This window comes from Scyliorhinus torazame, chromosome 4 (genome assembly GCF_047496885.1).
Source record: "Scyliorhinus torazame isolate Kashiwa2021f chromosome 4, sScyTor2.1, whole genome shotgun sequence".
Taxonomy (NCBI): Eukaryota; Metazoa; Chordata; class Chondrichthyes; order Carcharhiniformes; family Scyliorhinidae; genus Scyliorhinus; species Scyliorhinus torazame.
The window spans coordinates 98,666,435-98,691,840 of record NC_092710.1 but is presented as its reverse complement, the minus strand read 5'-3'; the positions used below and the strand labels follow the sequence as shown (position 1 = coordinate 98,691,840).

Genomic DNA, 25,406 nt, shown 5'->3' with positions numbered 1-25,406 from the left:
ATTCCACCGCCTGGCAAACGCCCTTACCTGAAAATGTTCCCCGGGGGGAGCCCATACTTCTCCAGCTCACCCAGGTTCGCGAACTTCCCGTCCACAAACCGGTCTCCCAACCTTCGTATCCCTGCCCTGTGCCACCCCGAAAATTCTCCATCTGTTCTCCCTGGGACGAACTGGTGGTTCCCCCGTATTGGGGTCCACACCGAGGCCCCATCATCCCCCCCCCCCCCCCCCCTCCTGTGCTGCCTCCACTGCCCCCAGATTTTGAGGGCAGCCGCAACTACCGGGCTCGTGGTATACCTCCTTGGAGGGAGCGTCAGCGGCGCCGTTGCCAGCACCCCCAGATTCATACCCACACAAGACGCCGTCTCCAGCCTCTTTCATGCAGCCCCCTCCCCCTCCATCACCCACTTGTGCACCATTGTCGCATTGGCGGCCCAGTAGTACCCACAGAGGTTGGGCAGCGCCAGCCCCCCCCCTATCTCTACTCCGCTTCAGAAACACCCTTCTCACCCTCGGAGTCCCTCGCGCCCACACAAACCCCATTATGCTTCTGTTGACCCGTCTAAAAAAGGCCTTCGGGATAAACATGGGGAGGCACTGGAACAGGAACAAAAACCTTGGGAGCACCGTCATTTTGATTGACTGCACCCTATCTGCCAAGGACAGCGGCAACGCGTCCCACCTCTTGAACTCCTCCTCCATTTGCTCTGTCAGCCTTGTGAAATTAAGCCTATGCAGGGCCCCCCAGCTCCTGGCCACCTGGATCCCCAAATACCTGAAGCTCCTCTCCGCCCTTTTTAGTGGGAGCTCGCCAATCCCCCTCCCCTGGGTGAACCATGAACAGCTCGCTCTTCCCCATTTTGAGCTTGTACCCCGAGAAATCGCCGAATTCCCTGAGGATCCTCATTACCTCCGGCATTCCCCCCACCGGATCCGCCATATATAAAAGCAAGTCGTCCGCATAGAGCGACTCCCTATGCTCCTCCCCACCCCGCACCAACCCCCTCCAGTTCCTCGACTCCCTCAGTGCCATAGCCAGTGGTTCAATCGCCAGTGAGAAGACAGGGTGGATAGGGGACACCCGTCTCGTCCCTCGATGCAACCGAAAGTACTTGGACCTCCTCCTGTTCGTGGCCACACTCTCCATCGGGACCTCGTACAACAGCCTGACCCACCTGACAAACCCCTGCCAAACCCAAACCTCTTCAGCACTTCCCACAGGTACCCCCATTCTACCCTATTGAAGGCTTTCTTAGCGTCCATCGCCACCACTATCTCCGCCTCCCCCTCCCTCGCCGGCATCATGATAACGTTCAGAAGCCTCCGCACATTCGCGTCCAACTGCCTCCCCTTCATGAACCCGTCTGGTCTTCGTGGATGACCTGCGGCACACAATCCTCAATCCTTGTGGCTAAGACCTTCGCCAGCACCTTGGCATCTACGTTCAGCAGCGAAATCGGTCTATAAGACCCACACTGCAGGGGATCCTTGTCCTGCTTCAGGATCAAGGAGATCAGTGCCCGGGACATCGTCGGGGGTAAAGCCCCCCCCTCCCTTGCCTCATTAAAGGTCCTAACTAGCAACGGGCCCAACAGGTCCATATATTATTTTATAAAATATGACCGGGAAACCGTCCGGCCCAGGTGCCTTCCCCGCCTGCATGCTCCCTATCCCTTTGGTCAGCTCCTCCAGCCCAATTGGGGCCCCCAATCCCGCCACCAGCCCCTCCTCCACCTTCGGAAACCTCAATTGGTCCAGAAAGCGGCTTATCCCTCCCTCCTCCAGTGGGGGCTCGGACTGATACAATTCCTCATAGAAGTCCCTGAAGACCCTATTGATGCCAACCCCACTGCACACCACACTCCCTCCCCTGTCCTTAACTCCCCCGATCTCCCTAGCTGCATCCCGCTTCCGGAGCTGATGCGCCAGCATCCGGCTAGCCTTTTCCCCATACTTATAAATCGCCCCCTGGGCCTTCCTCCACTGCACCTCCGCCTTCCTGATGGTCACCAGGTCGAATTCGGCCTGGAGGCTGCGCCTCTTCCTCAACAGTCCTTCCTCAGGCACCTCCGTATACCTCCTGTCTACCCTCACCATCTCCCTCACCAGCCTCTCCCTCTGCTCCCTCCACTCCTTGTGGGCCCTAATGGAGATCAGCTCTCCCCTAACCACCGCCTTCAGCGCCTCCCATACCATCCCCACTCGGACCTCCCCATTATCGTTAGCCTCCAGGTACCTCTCTATACTTCCTCGGACCAGCTCACTCTCCTCCTCGTCCGCCAGCAGCCCCACCTCCAAACGCCACAACAGGCGCTGGTCCCCCCCCCCTCTCTCTCTCTCTCTCTCTCTCTCTCTCTCTCTCTCTCTCTCTCTCTCTCTCTCTCTCTCTCTCTCTCTCTCTCTCTCTCTCTCTCTTTCCCCCCCCCCCCCCCCCCCAGCTCTAAGTCCACCCAATGCGGGACGTGATCCGAAATGGCTTTCGCCGAGTATTCAGTATCCTCTACTCACGCTATCAGCGCCATGCTCAAAATAAAAAAAGTCGATCTGGGAGTAAGCCTTATGGACATGTAAGAAGAATGAGAATTCCCTAGCCCCCGGCCTTGCAAATCTCCAAGGGTCCACCCCTCCCATCTGGTCCATAAACCCCCTCAGCACCTTAGCCGCCGCCGGCTTCCTACCCGTCCTAGACCGAGAGCGATCCAGTGCCGGATCCAACACCGTGTTAAAGTCTCCCCCCATTATCAGACCCCCCACTTCCATATCTGGGATCCAACCCAACATGCGCCGCATAAAACCCACATCGTCTCAGTTCGGGGCATACACATTGACCAGTACCACGCTCTCTCCCTGCAGCTTCCACTAACCATTACGTACCTACCGCCATTGTCTGCCACAATGCTCGACGCCTCGAACAACACCTTCTTTCCCACTAAGATCGCCACCCCTCGATTTTTGGCATTCAGCCCTGAATAAAACACCTGACCTACCCACCCTTTCCTCAGTCTTACCTGGTCTGCCACCTTCAGGTGCGTCTCCTGGAGCATAACCACATCCGCCTTCAACCCCATCAGGTGCGCAAACACGCGGGACCGGCCCGTTCAGTCCCCTTACATTCCAGGTTATCAGCCGGAACAGGGGGCTACCCCCCCCCCCCCCGCGCCGACTAGCCATAACCCCACCTCGGCCAGCCACGCGCCCGCACCTCACGCCCGGCTCGTTCTCCACGGTCCCAAACCCCCCCCCCCCCACTCGATCCAGCTCCCCCTTGACCATAGCAGCAGCAACTCGATTTCCCCCCCCCCCCCGGGCTAGGACCCCTCCTAGCTGCTTTACTCCCCCCATTGCACTTCCACAAGTCAGCTGACTCCTGCTGACCCCGGCCACTCCCGCCTCTCCTTCGACTCCTCCCATTGTGTGACACTTCCATTCCCCATCCACGGGCTCTCCACCTCCCCCTTCCATCCCAAGCGCGGGAAACAACCCTCGCTTCCCCGCCCGGTCCCGCCCCCTCCAGTCTTCAGCGCGGAAAAAGCCCGCGCTTACCACCTACCTGGCCCCGCCAACTCTGAAGCAGCTCCTTTTACAGGCCCAGTCCCCTCACCCACGACTCAGGCCTCCCCCTCCCCCGCGGGGCCCCATCACACTAGCCGGCCATCCACCCCTGTTCCATTTGCTTATCCCCCTCCAAGAGCCCCCCCGACCAACCCAACCAAAACTGCCCAACTCGCCCGAACCACCCTCACCCAACCCGCAAGGGAAAAAAAAAACAAGAGCAAAGGACCCCCCCTCAAAAAGTAACATATCAACCGCAATCCCCAAACGCCCATCCCGACCCTCAATCGGTGTCCAACTTCTCGGCCTGAACAAAGGTCCACGCCCCCGGAGACTCAAAATAATGGTGCCGGTCCTTGTAGGTAACCCACAGTCGTGCCGGCTGCAACATGCCAAACTTCACCCCCTTCCTGTGCAGCACCGCCTTCGCTCGGTTGTACCCAGCCCTCCTCTTCGCCACCTCCACACTCCAGTCCTGGTATATTCGGACCTCCGCGTTCCCCCACCTGCTGCTCCTCTCTTTCTTGGCCCACCTGATCACACACTCCCGATCAGCGAAGCGATGAAACCGCACCAGCACCGCCCGCGGAGGCTCGTTAGCCTTGGGCCTCCCAGCTCCAGGGGCCCCTGGAAGGACCCCGCTCCCATCAGCGAGTTCAACATGGTGACCACATAGGCCCCCACGTCCGGCCCTTCCAGCCCCTCCGGGAGGCCCAGAATCCGCAAGTTCTTCCGCCTCGACCGATTCTCCATCTCCTCGAACCGCTCCTGCCATTTCTTGTGGAGCGCCTCGTGCGCCTCCACTTTTACCGGATCGCCACCACTGGGCCGTCTGGGTCTCCAGCAGCTTATCGATAGAAGCCTTCATCGGCTCAAGCAGGTCCGCTTTAATCTCCCTAAAACAGCGCTGGATAACCTCCTGTTGCTCTTGCGCCCACTGCATCCACGCTGCCTGGTCCCCGCCCGCCGCCATTTTGTTCTTCTTCCCTCGCACCTTCTTCAGGTCCACTACCACTTTTTTAGTCGCCCCGCTCCTGGTAAAAGCCATATACTGTCGGGGAACTATTGTACTCTCCTTCCCACAGCGGGAAACGTCGAAAAAATATCCGTTGGGGGCCCTGAAAAGAACCCAAAAGTCTGTTTTTTGCGGGAGCTGACGAACGTGCGACTTAGCTCCGCATAGCCACAACCGGAGGTTGTCCAATATTACCTTATAAGACAACCCACTCATGTCTGATATTAATCTAGTAAACCTTCTCTGAACTGCTAATACATTTACATCCTTCCTTGAATAAGTAAACCAATACTGTACACAGTAGTCCAGATGTGGTCGCACCAGTCTGCAAGCACCCTGCCATAACAAAGAACAAAACACACAGGAACTGGCCCTTTGGCCCTCCAACCTGCGCCGATCACATGTCCTATCTAGACCAACCGTCTGTATCCTTCTATACGCCGTCCGTTCATGTACCTATCCAGATAAGTCTTAAAGGTTGCCTCAACCACCTTACTTGGCAGTGCAATTCCAGGCCACTACCACCCTCTGTGTTTAAAAAAAAATTTGCCCTACACATCTCCACTGGTAGTGCGGAGACCAGAATTGGACACAGTATTCTAAATGTGGCCGAACCAGCGTTCTATATAACTGTAACATAATTTTCGCGCTTTTATATTCAATACCCCGTCCTATGCAAGCAAGCCTGTTATATGCTTTCTTTCCCACCATTTCCACCTGTGCTGCCACTTTTAAGGATATGTGGGCCTGCACGCCCTGATCTCTCTGTGCCTCTATGCTCCTGCCATTTATTTTATAGCTCCCACCTGAATTGGATCTAACAAAATGCATCACCTCGCATTTGTCTGGGTTAAATTTCACCTGCCATTTCTCTGCCCAATTTTGCAACCTATCTATATCCAGTTGTATTCTCTGACAATCTTCATTACTATCCGCAACTCCTGTAATCTTAGTAACATCCGCAAACCAGGACATCTGATAATAACTTCTAACATTTTACTTGTGACGGACATTCAGCTAACTGACCTGTAGTTTTCTGCTTTCTGTCTGTCTCTCACTTTTTGACTAAATAAATTACATTAGTTATTTTCCAATCTAATGACACCTAACCAAATCCAGGGAATTTTGGGAAATTAAAACCAACAACAGCTGATATTCAGAGTACTTTAGTTTCAAGCCTGCAATGATTAAAATGGTAGAGAAAGGAGATTTTACTGCATTTAAGAACTGCACAGCAAGACCAGGAGAGAAACCAAATGGCAGAGTATTATCTAAATGGTGATAGATTGGGAAATGTACGAAGGTGTGCTTGCACATCAGTCACTGAATGCAAGCAGTTAGGAAGGCAAATGGTATATTGGCTTTCATTCCAAGAGGACATGGGTACAGGAGTAAGGATGTGTACTGCAGCTGTAAAGGGCCTTGGTGAGACTATTCCTGGAGTATTGTGTACAGTTTTAGCCACCTTTTCTAAGGAAGGATATACTTGCCATAGAGGGAGTGCACTGAAGGTTCACCAGACTGATTCCTGGGACAACAGAGTTGTGTATGAGGAGAGATTGGGTCGGCTGGGCCAGTATTCACTGGAACATAGAAGAACAAGAGGAGATCTTATTGAAATGTATAAAATTCTGACAGGGCTGGACAGACTGGATGCAAGAATATTGTGTCTGGGGGGTCTGGAACAAGGGATTACAGTCTTGGGATACAGGAAACTCCTTCACCCAGAGGGTGGTTAACCGGTGGAAATTTCACCATTGAAAGCTGTGGAGGCCAAGCCACTAGAAACCACTACTACTCAAAAATCAAGGGCGCCTACCATTCAATCTCCCGACCGCACTTTGGAAAATCAGACCATAAGATGGTGCTCCTATTCCCGGCATACAAACAGAAACTCAAGCAGGACAATCCAGCTAAGAAGGTCGTGCAGTGCTGGTCCGAGGAAACAGAAGAGCTCCTATGAGACTGCTTAGAGACGGTGGACTGGTCGATATTTAAGAACTCGGTGACCAACATAAATGAGTATGCCACCACCGTCACAGACTTCATCAGCAAATGTGTGGACGACTGCGTGTCAAAGAAAGCAGTACGTACGTTCCCCAACCGGAAACCATGGCTCAATCGTGAGATTGACTCCCTTTTGAAGGACATGCCTGAGGCGTACAACCAGGCAATGTGCCTCAATGACTACAGTCCGGTGGCCCTGACTTCAGTCGTAATAAAGTGCTTCGAGAGGTTGGTCATGAAGCGCATCACCTCCATGCTCCCAGAACGCCTTGATACACTGCAATTCGCATACCGCTGCAACCGGTCCACAGCAGACGCCATCACCCTGGCCCTACACTCAACCCTCGAGCATCTCTACAAGAAGAACTCCTACATCAGACTCCTATTTATTGACTACAGCTCCGCCTTCAACACCATAATCCCAGCCAAGCTCGTATCAAAGCTCTAAAACCTAGGACTTGGCTCCTCACTCTGCAACTGAATCCTCGACTTTCTGACCCACATACCACAATCAGTAACGATAAGCAACAACACCTCCACAATAGTGCTCAAGGCTACGTACTTAGCCCCCTACTATAGCCCTCTGTACACTCACGACTGCGTGGCAAAATTTGGCTCCAACTCCATCTACACGTTTGCTGACGATACAACCATATTAGGCTGGATCTCGAATAACGACGAGTCTGAATACAGGAGAGAGATAGAGAACCTAGTGGAGTGGTGCAGCGACAACAATCTATCCCTCAATGCCAGCAAAACTAAAGAATTGGTCATTGACTTCAGGAAGCAAAGCACTGTACACACCCCTGTCAGCATCAATGGAGCCGAGGTGGAGATGGTTGAAAGCTTCAAATTCCTCGGGGTACATATCTCCAAAAATCTGTCCTCGTCCATCCACGTCGATGCTACCACCAAGAAAGCACAACAGCACCTATACTTCCTCAGGAAACTGAGGAAATTTGGCATGTCCACATTAACTCATACCAACATTTACAGGTGCACCATAGAAAACATCCTATCTGGCTGCATCACAGCCTGGTATGGCAACTGCTTGGCCCAAGACTGCAAGAAACTTCAGAGAATCGTGAACTCAGCCCAGTCCATCACACAAACCTGACTCCATCTACACCTCCCGCTGCCTGGGGAAAGCGGGCAGCATAATCAAAGATCCCTCCCACCCGGCTTACTGACCCTTCCAACTTCTTCTGTCGGGCAGGAGATGCAAAAGTCTGAGAACACGCACAAACAGCTTCTTCCCCGCTGGTAGCAGACTCGTGAATGACCCTCTTGTGGACTGACCTCATTAGCAATACATCCCTGTATGTTTCACTTGATGCCCGTGTTTATGTGGTTACATTGTGTACCTTGTGTTTCCCTATTATGTATTTTCTTTTATTTCCTTTTCTTTTCATCTACTTAATGATCTGTTGAGCTGCTCGCAGAAAAATACTTTTCACTGTACCTCGGCGGTACACGTGACAATAAACATAATCCAAATCCAAATATTTCTAGACTCTAAAGGTGTCGAGAGGTATGGGGAGAACATGTGAGTATGGTGTTGAGATGGAGGATCAGCAGGCTCAAATGGCCTACTGTTATATTTCTATGTTTCTTTGATGTAATCATGTCCCAAGGTACTTCACAGGAATATTAGGATAAAAGTATAACGCCAAGCCGTGTAAGGAGACATTAGAACAGATGATCAAGGGCTTGGTGAAAGAGGTAGGTGCTAAGGAGTCTCTTAGCAAAGAGGTAAGGAGAATATTGGGGAGGAAATTCCAGAGCTTAGCCCAGGCAGGCACCTGAAGATATGGCCACCAGTGGTGGAGAAATAAAAATTGGGGATGTTCAAGAGTCATAGAATGATAGAATTTGCAGTGCAGAAGGAGGCCATTTGGCCTATTGAGTCTGCACCGGCCCTTAGAAAGAGGATCCTACCCAAGCCCACACGTCCACCCTATCCCCGTATCCCCACCTTTTTAGACACTAAGGGCAATTTATCATGGCCAATCCACCTAACCTGCACATCTTTGGTCTGTGGGAGGAAACCGGAGCACCCGGAGGAAACCCACGCAGGCATGGGGAGAACGTGCAGACCCGGCACAGACAGTGACTCAAGCCGGGAATCGAACCTGGGACTGTGAAGCTGTGAAGCAATGGTGCTAACCATTGTGGTACCGTGCTGCCCGATTAGTCCAAAATTAGATTAGCGCAGCCATCTTGGAGTTATTGTGCTGGAGGACAATATAGAGATCGGAAGAGGGGAGGCCCTGGAAGGGTTTGAAAACAAGGTTGAGAATTTAAAAATCAAGATGTTGCTTGACTGGGTGCCAAAATAAGTCAGCGACCACAGGGGCGATAGCAGAAAGTACATTGTGCATGTTAGGACAGGGGCAACAGAATTTTGGATGTGTTTACGAAGGGTAGATTATGAGAGAATATGTTGGAATAGTCCAGTCTTAAAGGGTTTCAGCAGCAGATGAGCTCAGACAGGGACAAAGGCGGACGCAGTTCAGAGTAGTTCATGAGATCATTGGAAATTCTGCTACTTTATTATCTCATTGTTGTAGCTGTTCCTATTGAAAATACTGTACACAGTAAATAGTCTAGCAGCCGGTTGAATGCTTTTCATTTGCACTTCACATAGTAGGAATGATTCATTCAGTTCATCCATTTACTTGCCATTTCAATTTTCGGAAACTGCTTGGGTCATTTAATTTCATAAGAGCACAAGACAAGAACATAAGCAATAGACCATTGTAGCCCTTGAGCCTGTTCAATAAGATTATGGCTGATCTATGACCTCATCTCCACTTTCCCACACTATTTCCTTAATTCCCTTCGTGATCGACAGATTTTTGGATATTGCCTTGAATGTACTCTGGGTATTCAACAACCACAAATTTCTGGGGTGGAGAATTCCAGAATTCACAAAACAAACAGGACATCGATTATCTAGCCTTTAATGGTGATCTGGATTGTAGGGCTTCACTAATTTTAATATTTTTTTTTTATTGATTTGGACCAGAGACAACCCTGAAATCCCACCCACAGTTTTTTTTGCATCACGTGTTTGTGAATTTCCTTCACCTAAGGAAGACCGGAAAATTAAGGCCAGAGCCTCTGCAATTTACACTCTCAACTACCTCTATCTTTGGAATTTTAAATATTATTTCACGGGATGCGGGCATGACTGACCAACATTTATTACCCAACCCTAATTGTTCCTGAGGAAGTGGTGGTGAGCTGCCGCCTTGAACTGCTACAGTCCATGTGCTGTGGGTACATCCACATTGTTATCAGGGAGACATGATGTGGAGATGCCAGCGTTGGACTGGGGTGAGCACAGTAAGAAGTCTTACAGCACCCAAGTTTGTTTTGAATCACTAGCTTTTGGAGCACTCGCCTTCCTCGGGTGAATGAAGAGGTGGGTTCCAGAAACATTTATATAGACAAAGCCTTCAAACAAATGTGCAATCTCAAACAAACCATTGTTTTCAGCAAACTACCCAGCCTTCAGAACAGCGACCATGACACCACACAACCCTGCCATGGCAATCTCTGCAAGACATGCCAGATCATCGACATGGGTACCACCATTACACGTGAGAACACCACCCACTAGGTACGTGGTACATACTCGTGCGACTCAGCCAACGTTGTCTACCTCATAGGCTGCAGGAAAGGATGTCCCGAAGCGTGGTACATTGGTGAGACCATGCAGACGCTGCAACAACGGATGAACGGACATCGTGCAACAATCGCCAGGCAGGAATGTTCCCTTCCAGTTGGGGAACACTTCAGCAGTCAAGGGCATTCAGCCTCTGATCTTCGGATAAGCGTTCTCCAAGGCGGCCTTCAGGACGCGCGACAACACAGAATCGCCAAGCAGAAACTTATAGCCAAGTTCTGCACACATGAGTGCGGCCTCAACCGGGACCTGGGATTCATGTCGCATTCACATTCACACCCACCCACCATCTGGCCTGGATTTGCGAAATCCTACCAACTGTCCTGGCTTGAGACAATTCACACCTCTTTAACCTGGGATTACACCTCTCTCCAGTTGCTCCATCTGGACCTCCAGACTTAATTACCTGCAAAGACTCGCATTCAAAGTATCGTATTGCATCTTTGGCTTTGTCTATATAAATGTTTCTAGAACCCACCTCTTCATTCACCTGAGGAAGGAGCAGTGCTCCGAAAGCTAGTGATTTGAAACAAACCTGTTGGACTTTAACCTGGTGTTGTAAGACTTCTTGCTGTTAGGGAGACAGTTCCAGGAGATTTTGGCCCAGTGACAGTGAAGGAACGGGGACATAATTCCAGCTGAGGATGGTGTGGCTTGGCAGGGAACATGCAGGTTGTGGTGTTCCCATGCATTTGCTGCCCCTGTCGTTTGGGTTGTTAGAGGTTGTGGGCTTGGAAGGTGCTCTCGAAGGAGCCTTGTGATAGCAGTAGGCTATCTTGTAGATGGGACATAGCTGCCACTGTGGAGGAAGTGAATGTTGAATGTGATGGATGGGGTGCTGATCAAGTGGGCTGCTTTGTACTGGATGGTGTTGAGCTTCTTGAATGTTGTTAAAGCTGCACTCATCCAGGCAACTGGAGAGTATTCCATCATACTCTTGACTTGCACCTTGTAGATGATGGACAGGCTTTGGGGAGTCAGGAGGTGAGTTACCCGCCACAGAATTCACACTTTCCACTCATCAGCCCAAGCATCTCACCCCTTCTTAAGTTCAGCCAGCGTTTCTAATGGTTTAAATCCCTTGAATGTATTAATTTTTTCTAAAATATTTCTTTATTCTCCTTCTCCTTCACATTTTCTCCCAAATTTACACCCACCAACAATAAACAATAATCAGTAACAAATATGTCAATCCCCATATCAATAACAACGATCCCATCCTCCCACCAAACCCCAAACAGTAGCCCGCATGTTCACAAAAACAAATAAAAAAAGGAATCAGGAATCACCCATAGTCACCATCAACACATGCTGCCCCCTCCCTCCAACCCTCCCACCCTCACTCCCCCAACTAATGTTCGATGTTATCCAGTTCTTGAAAGTGCATGATGAATAAGGCCCATGAATTGTAGAACCCCTCCATCCTTCCCCTCCGTTCAAACTTAACCTTCTCAAGAGTCAAGAATTCCAACAAGTCCCCCCGCCACGCCAGGGCACAGGTTGGAGAGGCTGCCCTCCATCCCATCAGGACCGCCTTCATGTGATCAACGAGGCGAAGGCTACAACATCTGCCTCCGCACCCGTTTCCAACCCTGGCTGGTCCGACACCCCGAATATGGCCACCCGGGGGCCCGGGTCCAGTTTCATGTGCACCACTTTAGAAATTATCCTAAAAACCTCCTACCAGTAATCCTCTAGCTTTGGACAGGACCAAAACATATGAATGTGATTAGCGCCCCCCCCCCCCACAAACCCCGCAACGTTCACACACATCTATTCCTTCAAAAAAAGGGGGGGGGATTAGGCCGTTTACGCGCGGCAGCTCGGCCCATCCGGGTCGGAGATTCGGCGGCCCGGCCATGGAGAGCGGGCAGCGACTGGCGGCGTGCGAAACGCGCCGGCGCGAACGCCGTCGGACCGGCGTCGCGTGAAAAAATGGCGCGAACGCCGATTCTCCCAGCTGGCGCAGCTTCGGAGAATCCCGCCCCTTGTATCCAGGAATGTTCAACATTCAGTCTTGCTGATCTTTGAGTCTGGTGTCTGTTATAGCCGCAACATTACATTTCCACATGGCAATCTGTGTCTGTAACTCACCAATCTTATTAACCACACTGCGTACATTCATATACATGCACTGATTTAAACTCTATTACTTTTTCCCATAGCCTGACCACACCTAAAAACCTAGAATTACATCCTTTAGTGTTATTTATCTCTCCCTGTATTCTGTGCACCTTGTTAGTCCTCTTTGATACTTCTTCCTGGTTCCCACACTTGTGCCATGTTAGTTTAACCCCTCCCCAATAGCTCTACAAACTGTTCCGCAAGAAAATCAGTCCTTGCTCCATTTAGGTGCAATCACTCTGGCTTTTGCAAGTCCCATTTCCCCCACTGGTCCCAATGTCCCAAGAATGTAAAGCCCTTCCTCCTCCTCCAGCTTTGCAGCCACATATTCTGCTTTATCCTCCTATTTTTACAATCACTTACACATGGGGCGGGATTCTCCACTCCCGTGCCTAAGTGCCCACGCCGCCGTGGACGCCGTCGAGGTTCACGACGGCGCGAAACGGCCCCTATCCTGACCGATTCAGGGCCCGATAATGGGCTAGGAGCGGGGCCACGTCATCTACACGCGCCAGGCCTTGTCGCCGCGTAAAGGCGGCGCCGCATACATGATGCGGCCGGCGCCGCATAACTGCCGTCACCCGCGCATGCGTGGTTGCCGTCCTCTGAGTCCGCCCCGCAAGAAGATGGCGGACGGATCTTGCGGAGCCGCGGAAGGAAGGAGGTCCTCCTTCAGAGAGGACGGCCCGACGATCGGTGGGCACCGATCGCGGGCCATCCCATATTTGAGTTACCCCCCCCGGTGCAGGATCCCCCCCCCCCCTCCCCCCCTCCCCGCAGGCCGCCCCCCCCAGCGTTCCCGCGCTGTTCCCGACGGCAGCGACCAGGTGTGGATGGCGCCGGGGGTAACCCGCCGTTTTGGGCTGGCCGCTCGGCCCATTCGGGCCTGAGAATAGCAGGGGTGCTGGAGAATCGCCATTTTGGGTGTCTCGGGCGATTCTCCGGCATGCGGCCCACGGAACCCGACGGGGCCGTTCCCGCCGCTTGGGAGAATCGCGGGAGGGCGTCGGACCGGCGCCGCGGGAAATTTTGGTGGCCTAGGTGATTCTTCCAACCAGCGCGGGAGTGGAGAATCTCGCCCTTGGTCCTGGGAGTAATCTGGAGATTACGATTTTCGAGGTCCCGTTTGCTGATTTTCTCTCTTGCTCGCTAACTCTGCATTAAATAGCTAGCTGTAGTGTATTCTGCTTTTAAAATTGAGACGGGCGACCTGTGCATCTGTTTGCTACATGTGTGGATCAGTAATAGATGCAGTCTCTTAGTTGAAAAATTACATTCATCCATGGCTTAACATCTGTGCAGTTTTTCCTAAATGATGCATCACGGTTGGTGGGCAGTGGTGTTTTACACCTGTATCTGTTGTTGCATGCTCAATTGTAGCATGAAATATTATTCATTTGAAACTCGTTTTTAATCGACCCACTAAAATCTGTTCTTTTGTAACAGTTTAGTTGGCAGTTGTGAATGGATTAAATCAGCTGTTTTCATTTTTAATCAGTGCACTGAAGCTAAAATTTAAAACTAGTCAGTTAATTGGGGCAGCTTTTTAGTTTGCAAGAACTACCAGTTGGGAAAAATCTGCATTCTTGGTTGAGTCGCGAGGCATAATCTCTTTGGGTACGTACGGACTGAAAGGAATTAATCGCATCTTGGAAATTCTCCCTGCTGTTTCTGCTGGAACAATATTAGTGATGCCCATTAAGAAATTTGGACCTGACCAATTACAAGCCACTTGAAGTGTTTGCATGGAAGTCAGAGGTCACCTGTACCTTGTAAATGTTTTTTTAAAAGATGATGTTGAGAAATAAAGTTGTTTTATATCTTGGAACATCATTGCTATTCTCTTGTTACAGCCTTGTACTCCATCATCCTGCTCTGCGTCTTCCTCTGGATCCCATTTGTCTATTTCTACTATGAAGAAAAGGAGGATGATGATCCCAATAAATGTTCTGTAAGTTCCTGCAAAACGAATCATGACTTTCTTCATCATGTTACCAGGGCACCATGCATTAGATTATGAGGAAAGATGACATAAACTTGGTCAAAGGCAGGGGAAATAACCTTAAAATCAGAGCCAGACCATTCAGTGAGAAACTGGGCAACAAGTACCAAGGATGATTAAAGTCTGGAACTCTTCATCCACAAAGAACAGCAGATGCTGACACAATTAATTAATTTTAAGTATGTCAGAGATCGGTTTTCTCCAGACCCCTGTATAAACCAAATGGAGCAGAGACAGGTGGATGGAGATAAGTTGTATATCAGCCGTAATCTAATTGGAGAAGGTTTAAGGGGCTGAATGACTCCCTTTTCTTTATTTGTTCATAATCAGCAATTATTTCTTTTCAGTTGCCCTTGAGAATGTAGTGTTGAGCTGCCATCTTGAACTTGGTGTGATGTAGGCACACCCACAGTGCTATTAAGTAGGGATGCTAAACCCCCTCAACAACACTTCCAAACCTCCCCTTGAATATTGATACCAATGCTGTTGAGGTGCAACCATCTGACTTCTACAGGCTCATTTTTCCTTTGGAATTGACCTCCATGCCACAGGAGTCCAAAGCCTTCCATCCTCCTGTCACGCATTTAGCTGCACTATCCCCATTACTGCGTGTAGCATTGGGAGTAACACAAAGACTTCTATCTTTGAGATTCTACTGTTTAATTTATTTCACAGCTCTCTAAAACTTGCCTGTAGGACGTTATCCCTGTTTCTCCCTTGGTCTTTTGTATCAACATGGACCATCACCCTAACCACTCAATGTTCTGCAACCGTACAGTGACATCCTTGACTCCGGCATCAGGAGACACTGAGTAGACTACGCCTATATTCTCAAGTTCAGAAGAATGAGAAGCGATCTGTTTGAAACACACAAAATTCTTAAAGGTCTTGACTAAAATAGATGCGGAGAAGACTTTCCCCGTTGCTGGGGAAATCTGTAATGAGGAGTTAGTCTCAGAATAAGTGTTTGGCTATTTAGGACTGAGAAGAGGATACATTTCTTCACTCAGAGGATTATGAATCCTCAACTCTCTACAAGGGTTGTGAATGCTCAGCTGTCGAGTATATTTGAGACCAGGATTGATGAATGTTTGGGTACTAAGGGATAATGGGGATGGTGTGGGAAGATGGAGTTGAGGTAGAAGATTGGCCATGAACTTGTTAAATGGTGGAAAAGCCTTGAATGACCAAATGGTCTACACCAGATCATGTTTCTGATTTTCTTAGGTTCCTGTCCAGGACGGGAAAGCGTCCTGGAATTCCCAACGTGGTACAGGATGTACATTTGATGGGACTGAGGTGCCCTGTCGACAATCTAAACTTATCAAAAATAAAACGTGACTTTAGACTTAAGCCTACCAAACATAAACATTTCTGTGCTACCCTAGAGAGTCAGTATTGATCTTTCACTCAAATCTCTGGAGTGGAATGTGAATGCTTGACTTTCTGACTCAAAGCCAAGGGTGCTGTCACTTAGCCACAGCTTATGGTGGAAAGGCTTTGCAGAGTTGTGAGGTGAGTTGCTTGCTGCAGGTTATTGCTGTGTCAAGGGAAGCACAATTGGAGATGGGCAATGAATGTTGGCCTAACCAGCGATGCCCATATTCCATGAAAGAGATTTTTTAAATCCCCATTCTGACTGTATTTTCTCTTATGTTTGTGTGCTGTCCTAATCTGTCACACTCTGTTACCAGTGCCTGCATAGCTACCCTGCACTGTTGCCTTGTCCTTTTCTCTTTAACTTTCCAAATCATCTCTCACGTGAACCCTTGATGGATCTCTGTGTCTATTCGGAACCCTGGATATCTGTTATCCCTTCTCAGTTCCCAAATAACAAAGGTCAAGTCTCTGCTTTTTGGCAAAGTCCACTGGAACTTTATTAGTCAGCTGTAGTGCCCACTGGTAATACAACATTGAGAGAATTCTGACTAACCCTTTAGCAAACTAGTCATATTGATTGTCTTTAGCGAATACAGTGGTTGAGTTTTAAAATACAGATCGTGGTAATTCTTCAAATCATAATACACAGTATAAAATGACTGAGTGATTTAAAGAAAAGAAAGCTGGCGATTTAGCAAAAGCAGCAAGGAAATATGTTTTAGAAAATGATAGATTGATTCCGGAATGAGTTTTTCCATACCGGGTAAGTTATTCTCAAGGAGATTATTATCTTAAGGTCTCGCCTTCTTGACACCTCTGATTGGCTTTAACTAATTTATAATTCACTCAATTCGGCCAAAGTGTCTGTCCATGAATTTAAAAGATATATGTATTTAAATATATTGGTACCAATTTCTCATTCCATCGCCTGCCAATATTCCAATTTATCCACACCTGCATCTACACATTGTAGGAGAAACATAGTTTTCGCTACAAAATGATCACCCCTAGACTGGCTGTTACTATAGAGATGGAACTACCAGTTCATTACTGTGTAACAATGGGGCCTTTTAGCTAGTTGACGTCACTGTTCTTACAATCTCAAGCAACTTGCAAAATGTTCCCAACCATTCGCCTTCCCTTACTCTCATGGTTAATATGATTATGAGTATTCTTAATTTAAACCTCTTATATATGACTAGAATTTCTATCAACCCTACGCCCTCCTTTTTAGTTTAAAGGCTTCTCTACAGCCCTAGTTATATGATTCGCCAGGACATCAGGACTGGCGCAGTTTGGATGAAGGCTGTTCCATTGGTAGAGCTTCCTGTTTTCCTAATACTTGTGCCAGTGCCCCATGTATTGAAGTCCATTTCTCCCACACTAATCTTGTGAGCCACATATTCAATTCAAATCTTATTTATCTTCTGCCAATTTGCTTGTGACTCTAGTAGTTATCCAGAAATTATTACCTTTTTGGTTCTGCTTTCTAAATTAGTTTTTCATTGCTCTCACTCCTTCAACAGAACCTTATTCTTAGTTGCACCTATGTCATTTTGTACCCAACTTGAAGGTCCTCTGAAGCCTGGCATCCTCTCCTAACTCTGGCACCAGGGAGTCAACACAGCACAGAACTGTGTTTAACTATGCTGTCCATTACTACAACTATATTACTTTATGCTGCCCCCTTTTGAATGCCGCCCTGCACCATAGTGCCATAGTCAGTTTGCTTATCCTCTCTGCAGTCTCTCCTCTCGTCTGCACAAGCTTCAAGAACATCAGACCTTTTGGATATTTGCAAGGGCTGAGGCCCCTTCATTGCTACCTTCTGGATCCCCGTACCTGTTTCACACTCAGTCAACCTTCCTGTCCCTGACCATGGAGCAAATCTGAAGTATGTAGCCTTATGGGTATGACTGCATTCTTGAATAAAGTATTTAGGTAACGTTCCCCCTCCCTGATGCATCACAATGTTCACATCTCTGACTCCAGCTCATCACCTCTGAGCCATAATTCTTTTAGCTTACTGCAGATCTGGTTGGCATGGCTCACACAGGTACCACCAGCTCCCAATTTCTAGAGCAGCAACCCATTGACTGGATTGCTATCTTTATTTTGCTTTTATTTACGTAATTAGGTTTCAAGTTTAGTAATGTCACTGGTCAATTATCCATAGTTCTGTTTTGGAGTTTAACTAGTTATGTTGTAAATTTCATACAATGCTTATATTTCCCCAGTACTGGTTTAAACTACAGCCCCAGTTTGGAGGAAATAAAACTCATGAATCACCTACCTGCACACCTGATTAATGCTTCTGCATTTCAACTCATGTCTCGCTGTGTCAGGCTCCATCTTTTGGACCACTCCTTTTTGTAAAAAGCCAGAACAACAGCTCCTCTCTCACTGCACTAAATTCCCAGATTACTGGATTTCACTTCACTTCGTCCCCAACACCATCGTTTGTGTGACTTGGAGCTAGTTTGACTATCCATTCAGTGGCCTTCTGGAGAAATGAAATGCCTCCCACAATAGATTGTTGTGATGTGTTTCGTGGCCTGGGACTTAAGGCCACAGTCACACTTCAGGTCTTCCCTCATCATCCACTTATGGTGCACGTGGCCTCATGGTTCATGTCGATTATGGATTTGAACGAGTGCTGTCCACTCAGGGAGGTTGAAGCCAGAGATCACTGTTGTTGAGTAAGTCATGGGGTGATGGTTCGTTATGTTGCACGCGTCCCACAATTCCATCCATCTGGATAGTTGATGATGGGCGATTTTCAGAGAGTTGATGACAAGCTAGTGCGTTAGTTTGTTGAGAACTCATGTCATTGAGAAGACGATCAAACGTCTGAAAGGCCCTTACTGGTCTGAATAGAATGAAAACACAATCAATCACATGATGCTTCCGGTGTTTAGCATGTATGTAGTCCTGTGTTGTAGCTTCACCAAATTGACACTTCATTTTCAGGTATGCCTGATGCTGTCCTTTTATTTCCTCCTACACTCCTCATTAAACCAAAATTGATCCCCCTGTTTTGGAATGAGGGATTTCCAGACAATGTGGTTATAGAGTGTGGTGGAATATAATTCTGCTGCTGCTGATGGCTGGCAGGCTCATGGGTGCCCACATTTGTTTGCTACACCTGTTCTGAATCACAGCACCATGGAGGATGTTTCTTAGTGTGAAGATTGGGCTTGGTTTCCCCTAGGACTGTGCGACAATCACTTTTGCCACTACTGTCCTCTGCGACAGGTGGGTTGGTGAGGATAAGGTCAGGTTAGTAGTTTCCCCCCACGTGTTGGTGTTTTTGCCATCTGCTGCAGTCCTAGTCTGGTCGCTGTGTCCTTCAGGACCCAGCCAGCTTAGTCAGTAGTGGTACGTTTGGTAATGGACATAAAAGTCTCCCATCCAGAGTACATTCTGTATCCTTGCTCTACTGTCGATGGTGTTCAACCAGGTGAAGTACTGAATCATCAGCTGAGGGAGGAAATGGTACATGGTAATCAGCTGGTGGTATCCTTGTTCATAGGACCCAGAGTCACTCTTGAGGACTCCCAGGGTCACACCCTTCGGTGTCACCCTCTCTGGTCAACCTGTCCTGTGTTGAGACAGGACAGAATGGTATTGGAACAGTCTGTGATGTTGGCTATAGGTTATGATATGTGAGTAGGGGCGGTGCAGTGGTTAGCACTGCTGCCTCTCGACGCCGAGGTCTCAGGTTCGATCCCGGCTCTGGGTCATTGTCTGTGTGGAGTTTGCACATTTTCCCCGTGTTTGCGTGGGTTTCGCTCCCACAACCCAAAGATGTGCAGGATAGGTGGATTGGCCACGCTGAATTGCCCCTTAATTGGAAAAAGATGAATTGGGTACACAAAATTTACCAAAAAAAAATGATATGTGACTATGACTGTGCCAGGTTGTTGTCTGACGAGACTGAGGAACAGCTCTCCTAATTTTGCCACAAGTCCCCAAGTTACTCCTGTTCCTTTATTCTTAATGGTCTGACCTCATTGTTTACAATTGCACTTCTTGGTCATTGTTAAGCTCGTTGATGCTGAGTGAAGTAATTCTGTGTCTCCCTCAGTTTACATTTTTTTTTGCTTCTTTGTTGTAGTTGAAGGGGTACCCCGAACTGGAATACAGCTGGGCACCTTCACATTTCTATAACTTGGTACATTATGTTGCCAGCAACATCTGTTATGAATGAGAGGTTTACTATTCTGTGGATCAGAATGACTTCAGTTGGGTATTCAAGGAGAAGCATCCTTCATGTGGGAAAGGAAGAAATGTCTCCTTGATAGATGACTCCATCTACCAATTCATCACTGTTGCAAATTAAAATAGCATTTTCTTAGGCAGCTGCAAAAAATTGTATGCCCATAGTTAGCTCAATAGTCCATTGATTTTTGTGTATTGAATATTTAAAGCTTAAGAAATGGGATGTGATCTGTTTTTCATAATCTACTGTCAGATTTTGATTACAAACAATTTTAGTGAAAATAATAAAGCCTCAAACATTCTCCGGGGAACATAATTCAAGTTTCAAGAAAAGAGAACGTGGTGGTTGCACACAAGCACAATTTACTTTGTGGATACTGAACAGAACTGAACACGAATGCCTTCTGTCGATGACAGAACCCTCCCTTTTCATCAAGTATTTTTCTGACCATTTAATCATTATTTGTGCCTGACATCGCCTTGCCCCTTATAACCAACCCATACTTTAACCACGCCCCCTCCCCCAAATTAATTTGAATGCAGATTTTCTGGATGCCTCAAAGCCCCAGTACATCATCTTGTTTAAATTGGGATGATGGAACAGCAGCTTGTGAACTGTGTGTGTCTGAGCTCCGACAAACTGAAAATTCACACCATGTCTGATTTCAAATCCTAGCCAGCACAGTCCTATTAATACCAGTGTTCAATCTTTTCTGATTTGGGCCTGTTTGATTTACGTAGAACTGGCAGATTTGTTGCTAGTTTTCCCTTGGTATCTTTGCTCCATTGCTGGATGAATTCGATCCTAGAATCCAATACTTAAATCTGTTAGTATCGGGGTGCAGCTGATGGATTTAAACGTGATCTCTGCCCTCTATGGTTCCTATTTATCCTACAAAGAGAAAAAGTTTGAATATATCAGTTCTAGATTTGAATAATAATTTTATTTGTGCATTATGCCTCTCGACTGTTTTTGATCTCTAAATTGGGAGTACCAGCCGATTCAATGTGATTTACATTCATCAAAGGGAACCTCGATATGTAAATGGAGAAAGAACTAGAAGAGTGAGGTAGGGTGGGAAGAGGGTGCTGGTGTGGAACACAAACAACAGCATGAACCAGCTGGTTTGAGTGGCGTATTTCTGTGCAGTAGGTCCTATGGGCAGGATTTTAAATTTGGGGGTAGAAACCTCATGCCCGGACAATTTCTGGACCCCTACCGCTGATGCAACTGTGTTGCTCATGTGACATATTCGCAGAATGTAAATACCATCTTCAGCCAGCAGTGCTGAATAGGTGACCTATTTCTGCCTCCTCCTGAGGTCCCAGCATCAGAGATGCCACTCTGCAGCCAATTTAATTCATTCTACATGATATCAAGAAACGGCTGAATGCACTGGATACTGCAAAGACTATGGGTCCTGACAATATTCCAGCAATAGTACTGAAGACTTGTGCTAAGCCAAGCTGTTTCAATACAGCTACAACAGGAGCATCTGAGTGGCAATTTGGAAAACTGCCCAGGTATGTCCTGTGCACAAAAAGCAGGACAAATCCAACCTGGCCAATTACCAGCCCATTAGTCTACTCTCGATCATCAGCAAAGTAATGGAAGATGTCATCGACATACTATCAATTGGCACTCAGCAATAACCTGTTTAAGGCAGAGATGAGAGGAATTTCTTCTCTCAGAAGATAGTGAATCTGTGAAATTCTTTACCGCAGAGGGCTATAGAGGCTCGGTGGGTCATTAACAATGTTCACGGCCGAGATGGTCAGATTTTTAATCAGTAAGGGAATCCGAGGGTAATGGGGATAAGGCAGGAAAGTGGAGTTGAGGATTATCATATCAAACAAGTCATGATCTCATTGAATAACAGAGCAACTCAATGGGCTGAATGGCCTGCACTTTTGCCTTATGGTCTCACAGACAATCAGTTTGGGTTCTGCCAGGTTCACTCTGCTCCTGGCCTTGCTGAAGTCCTGATCCAACCATGGACAAAAGTGATGAACTCCTGAGTTGAGGGGAGGGTGACTGCCTTTAACCTCAGGACGGCATTTGATCGAGCATGGCAGCAAGGCGCCCAAGCAAAACGTCAGCCATTGGAAATCAGGGAAAACTCTCCTCCAGTTGGAGTCATACCTAGAAGAAAGGAAGATGATTATGGTTGTTGGAAGTCAGTTATCTCTGTCCTGAGATAATGCTGCAGAAGTTCGTCAGGGTTGTGTCCTAAACTTCTGGTGGCGGGGATGTGCTGAGCAGTTGCAGGAAAGGTTTCCTCTTGGAAATTCCTAATTAAGTACTTTTAACGAAAAATTAGCCGCATAGCCAGCAAATGAAAAACATCCTCCCCCGAAAGCCACCACATACCCAAAGATGTGCCTTTGAACCAACAAACTGGTCGAAGAGAAATAAGGGTAGCAAGAGCTAGGAAGGAAATGACGAGACAGCGGACACGAGGAAGATGCCGGAGAGCACAGAGCCACTGATTCGAACGCCGGCTTATCCACCTATACGGCCAAGAATAGAGGTCGTAACACAGGAGTTCCTAAAAAAACACAAAGTAACTATGGCAACTTTAAAGTTGGCAGTAGCAGACGCCTTGGCCCCCTTCAATGGGGTGCTGGAGGCGCAGGAGGCAATGATGCGAGAACTCGAGAGGGCGGCCACTGATCAGGAAGATTGGGAATTCTGCATTGAGTAACTCGCCTCCTGATTCCCCAAAGCCTGTCCACCATCTAAAAGGCAAATATCAGAGGTTTAGTGGCATACCCTTCACTTACCTGGATGAATGCAGCTCCAACAACACTCGAGAAGCTGGACAGCATTGATAAAACAATCCGCATGGTTGGCACTCTATCCACCACCTTAAACGTTCACTCCCACCACCACCAACGTACGAGTGACAGAAGTGTGTAGCATTTACAAGATGCTCTACAGCAACTCGTCATGACAGCAGCTTCCAAATCCACAAACTCTTATCACCTCAATGGGCAAGGGTGGCAATGCATGGGCACACCACAATTTGAAAGTTCCCCTCCAAGCCACACACATTCCTGACTTGGAAATATATTACCGTTCCTTCAATGTCACTGGGTCAAAATCCTGAAACTTCTTTCCTAACAGCACTCTGCATGTACCTACACCAAATGAACTGCAGTGGTTCAAAAATATGGCTCACCACCTTCTCAAGAACAATTAGCAATGCCCTATAAATGCTGGCATAGCTTGTGGTGCCCACATCCCGTGAAAGAACAGAATACTTAAAAAAGGAAATGTTCATCAGTAGTTGTCCAGTCAATGGGTTGACTTCACGGCCTAATGTAGAGGAGGCTGCAGCATGCTTATTGTTTTCACATTTTATATTGTGTTACTAGCAACTTTCAAATTTTTTTTTTACTCCATTCCAAAATATGTCAGAAAATCACAATATTTAAATACGAGTCTGGGTCTCGAATGGGCAATGCCTCTTTGTAGCACAAAGTATTTCTGTTTCAAAAGATCAACTGTTTGGATAGTGTAATGTTACATCAGGAGTATCAATGGTCTGTGTTGTTTCTCATATGGTGACAGTCATGCTAGTAAGCAGCGTATCCCTATCGATCTATGTACAGAATGAAAGTTTTGAAATGGGCTTTGGACAGCAGCTATAATACATGTATATAAAAGCAAATTACTGTCAATGCTGGAATCTGAAACAAAACCAGAAAATACTGGGCAATCTCAGCAGGTCTGACAGCATCTTTGGAGAGAAAAGGGAGCTGGTTTCAAGTCTGGATGACTCCTTGTCAACTTAATACATATAGGTATGTACGTTGGCTTGGTTAGTGGTAATATAGTGAAGAGTGTTTTTTGATTTTCTTTTCAAAAGTAAGTTTAATTGAAGAATTGACATGAAGTAATCTGCATCTAGACTGAGTTTTTTAATACAATTTTTGCAGTTTAACCTGTAACTATTTTAATATTGGATACATGCAACTCTGACTTATGGTTGATGTTGATACTGACAGTAATTGCCTCTGTTCTTTTCAGCAAGTGAAGAATGCGCTGAAGTATACCCTGGGTTTTGTGTTTGTCTGTTCCATCCTCCTTTTAATTGGGTAAGTTTATTAGAATGAAATAGAATTTTTGTTTGCTGTGTGGAGGTGTTTGAAATGCTAAATTGCCAGCTAACTGTATTGTATTATTTTTCCCCTTCCTCACCTCAATAATTTCAAATTTAGCGGCTTAAGGAATAATTGGACTACAATTGCAGCATCTGTGCAAAGCAAAACTGTAGCACACTCATTTTGTGCCACACCTTTCTCAGGATTGCCCCACACCATTCCTTGTGAAATGGAGACACTTGATGCTGACAAATGTGGCAGCCAGTTTTCTCAAGTTCCATGGACAAGCCCAGATATTTTGTTTGTGGTAATGTTCACTGAGGTAGGTTTGTTGACCAGGGTAATGGGAGAGCTCCCTGTTCTTCATGTTGTGCAGGTTGAGCGAGCAAACAATCTTGGTTTAATACCTGATATGGAAGATGACACTTCCAGCATTGCCTAGATTATGTACTCAAATTCCATGTGCAGAAGAAACTGGGTGGAACTCAGTGATCAAAATCACCAAGTGGCTGCATAATCTGTGAGCCCAGTGCTCAACAGGATTTGTTTTGATCGCCTAGTAAGTCCTTTTGTGTATATTCAAACGGTACATGGAATTGAGCTCAGAAGAGGAAAAGTGTTGATCAAGGTGTCCTGGATATATGTAAAGCAGAATACTCATGGGAGGCAGAACATGTCAGTACATGCACAAGGAAGCCATACGTTTTGCTGAAATAAGTGACTCTGAGATATAAGAGAAAGACGACAGTATCGTATTTTTAATTTTTGCGACCTGCTAGTTTCTGGTTCTGTACATTCTTCTGTCGTTGTACCACCATAGTAAAGGCTGAGTCAGCACAACAACGTTATTCAGACAAAGTGACTTTCTCCTTTCCTCGGATGTAGCTGACGGCGCTCAGAAACAAATACAAGGCAGTAAGTAGTTATTTTCCTCCAGTATCCCATTCCAGGGAAGTGTCAGGCCAGTCCTTAGTGCCCTATCTGCAGCAATGCAGCTGGGATCCGGATTTTAGGTGAAAACCTACCTCAAATATTTTAAACCTAATCCATCCTTGGGCTCAACTTGCTGTATCTTCCATTCCTTTTTCACATGCAGCAGTATTGATTAATGCTTATCTAATACCATTGTGTTCATGTACGTAGCTTCAGTTGTCTTTTTCCCCCTCCTCCCCAAGAAGATACAATAAAACTGTTTAAGATAATGCAATTAAATTTGATTAAAAACAAGTTTTAACTGAGGTTCATTTATTTGTCTGCTAACAAATGTATTAGTTTATTTAAATTTACTGTTACGACACCCTGGGCTT

The 25,406-nt window shown here is 47.2% G+C and overlaps 1 protein-coding gene across 2 annotated transcripts in view; it reads left to right on the top strand.

Moving 5' to 3' along the window:
* The window catches only part of LOC140410350 (lysosomal cobalamin transport escort protein LMBD1-like), a 250,202-nt gene that overhangs the window by 64,470 nt on the left and 160,326 nt on the right, over window positions 1-25,406 (top strand). For both annotated transcript variants that reach the window (XM_072498366.1, XM_072498365.1), the window contains 2 exons: window positions 14,243-14,340; window positions 24,026-24,093. In XM_072498366.1, coding sequence (XP_072354467.1) covers window positions 14,243-14,340; window positions 24,026-24,093 — 166 coding nt within the window. The remainder of the gene's footprint in view (window positions 1-14,242; window positions 14,341-24,025; window positions 24,094-25,406) is intronic.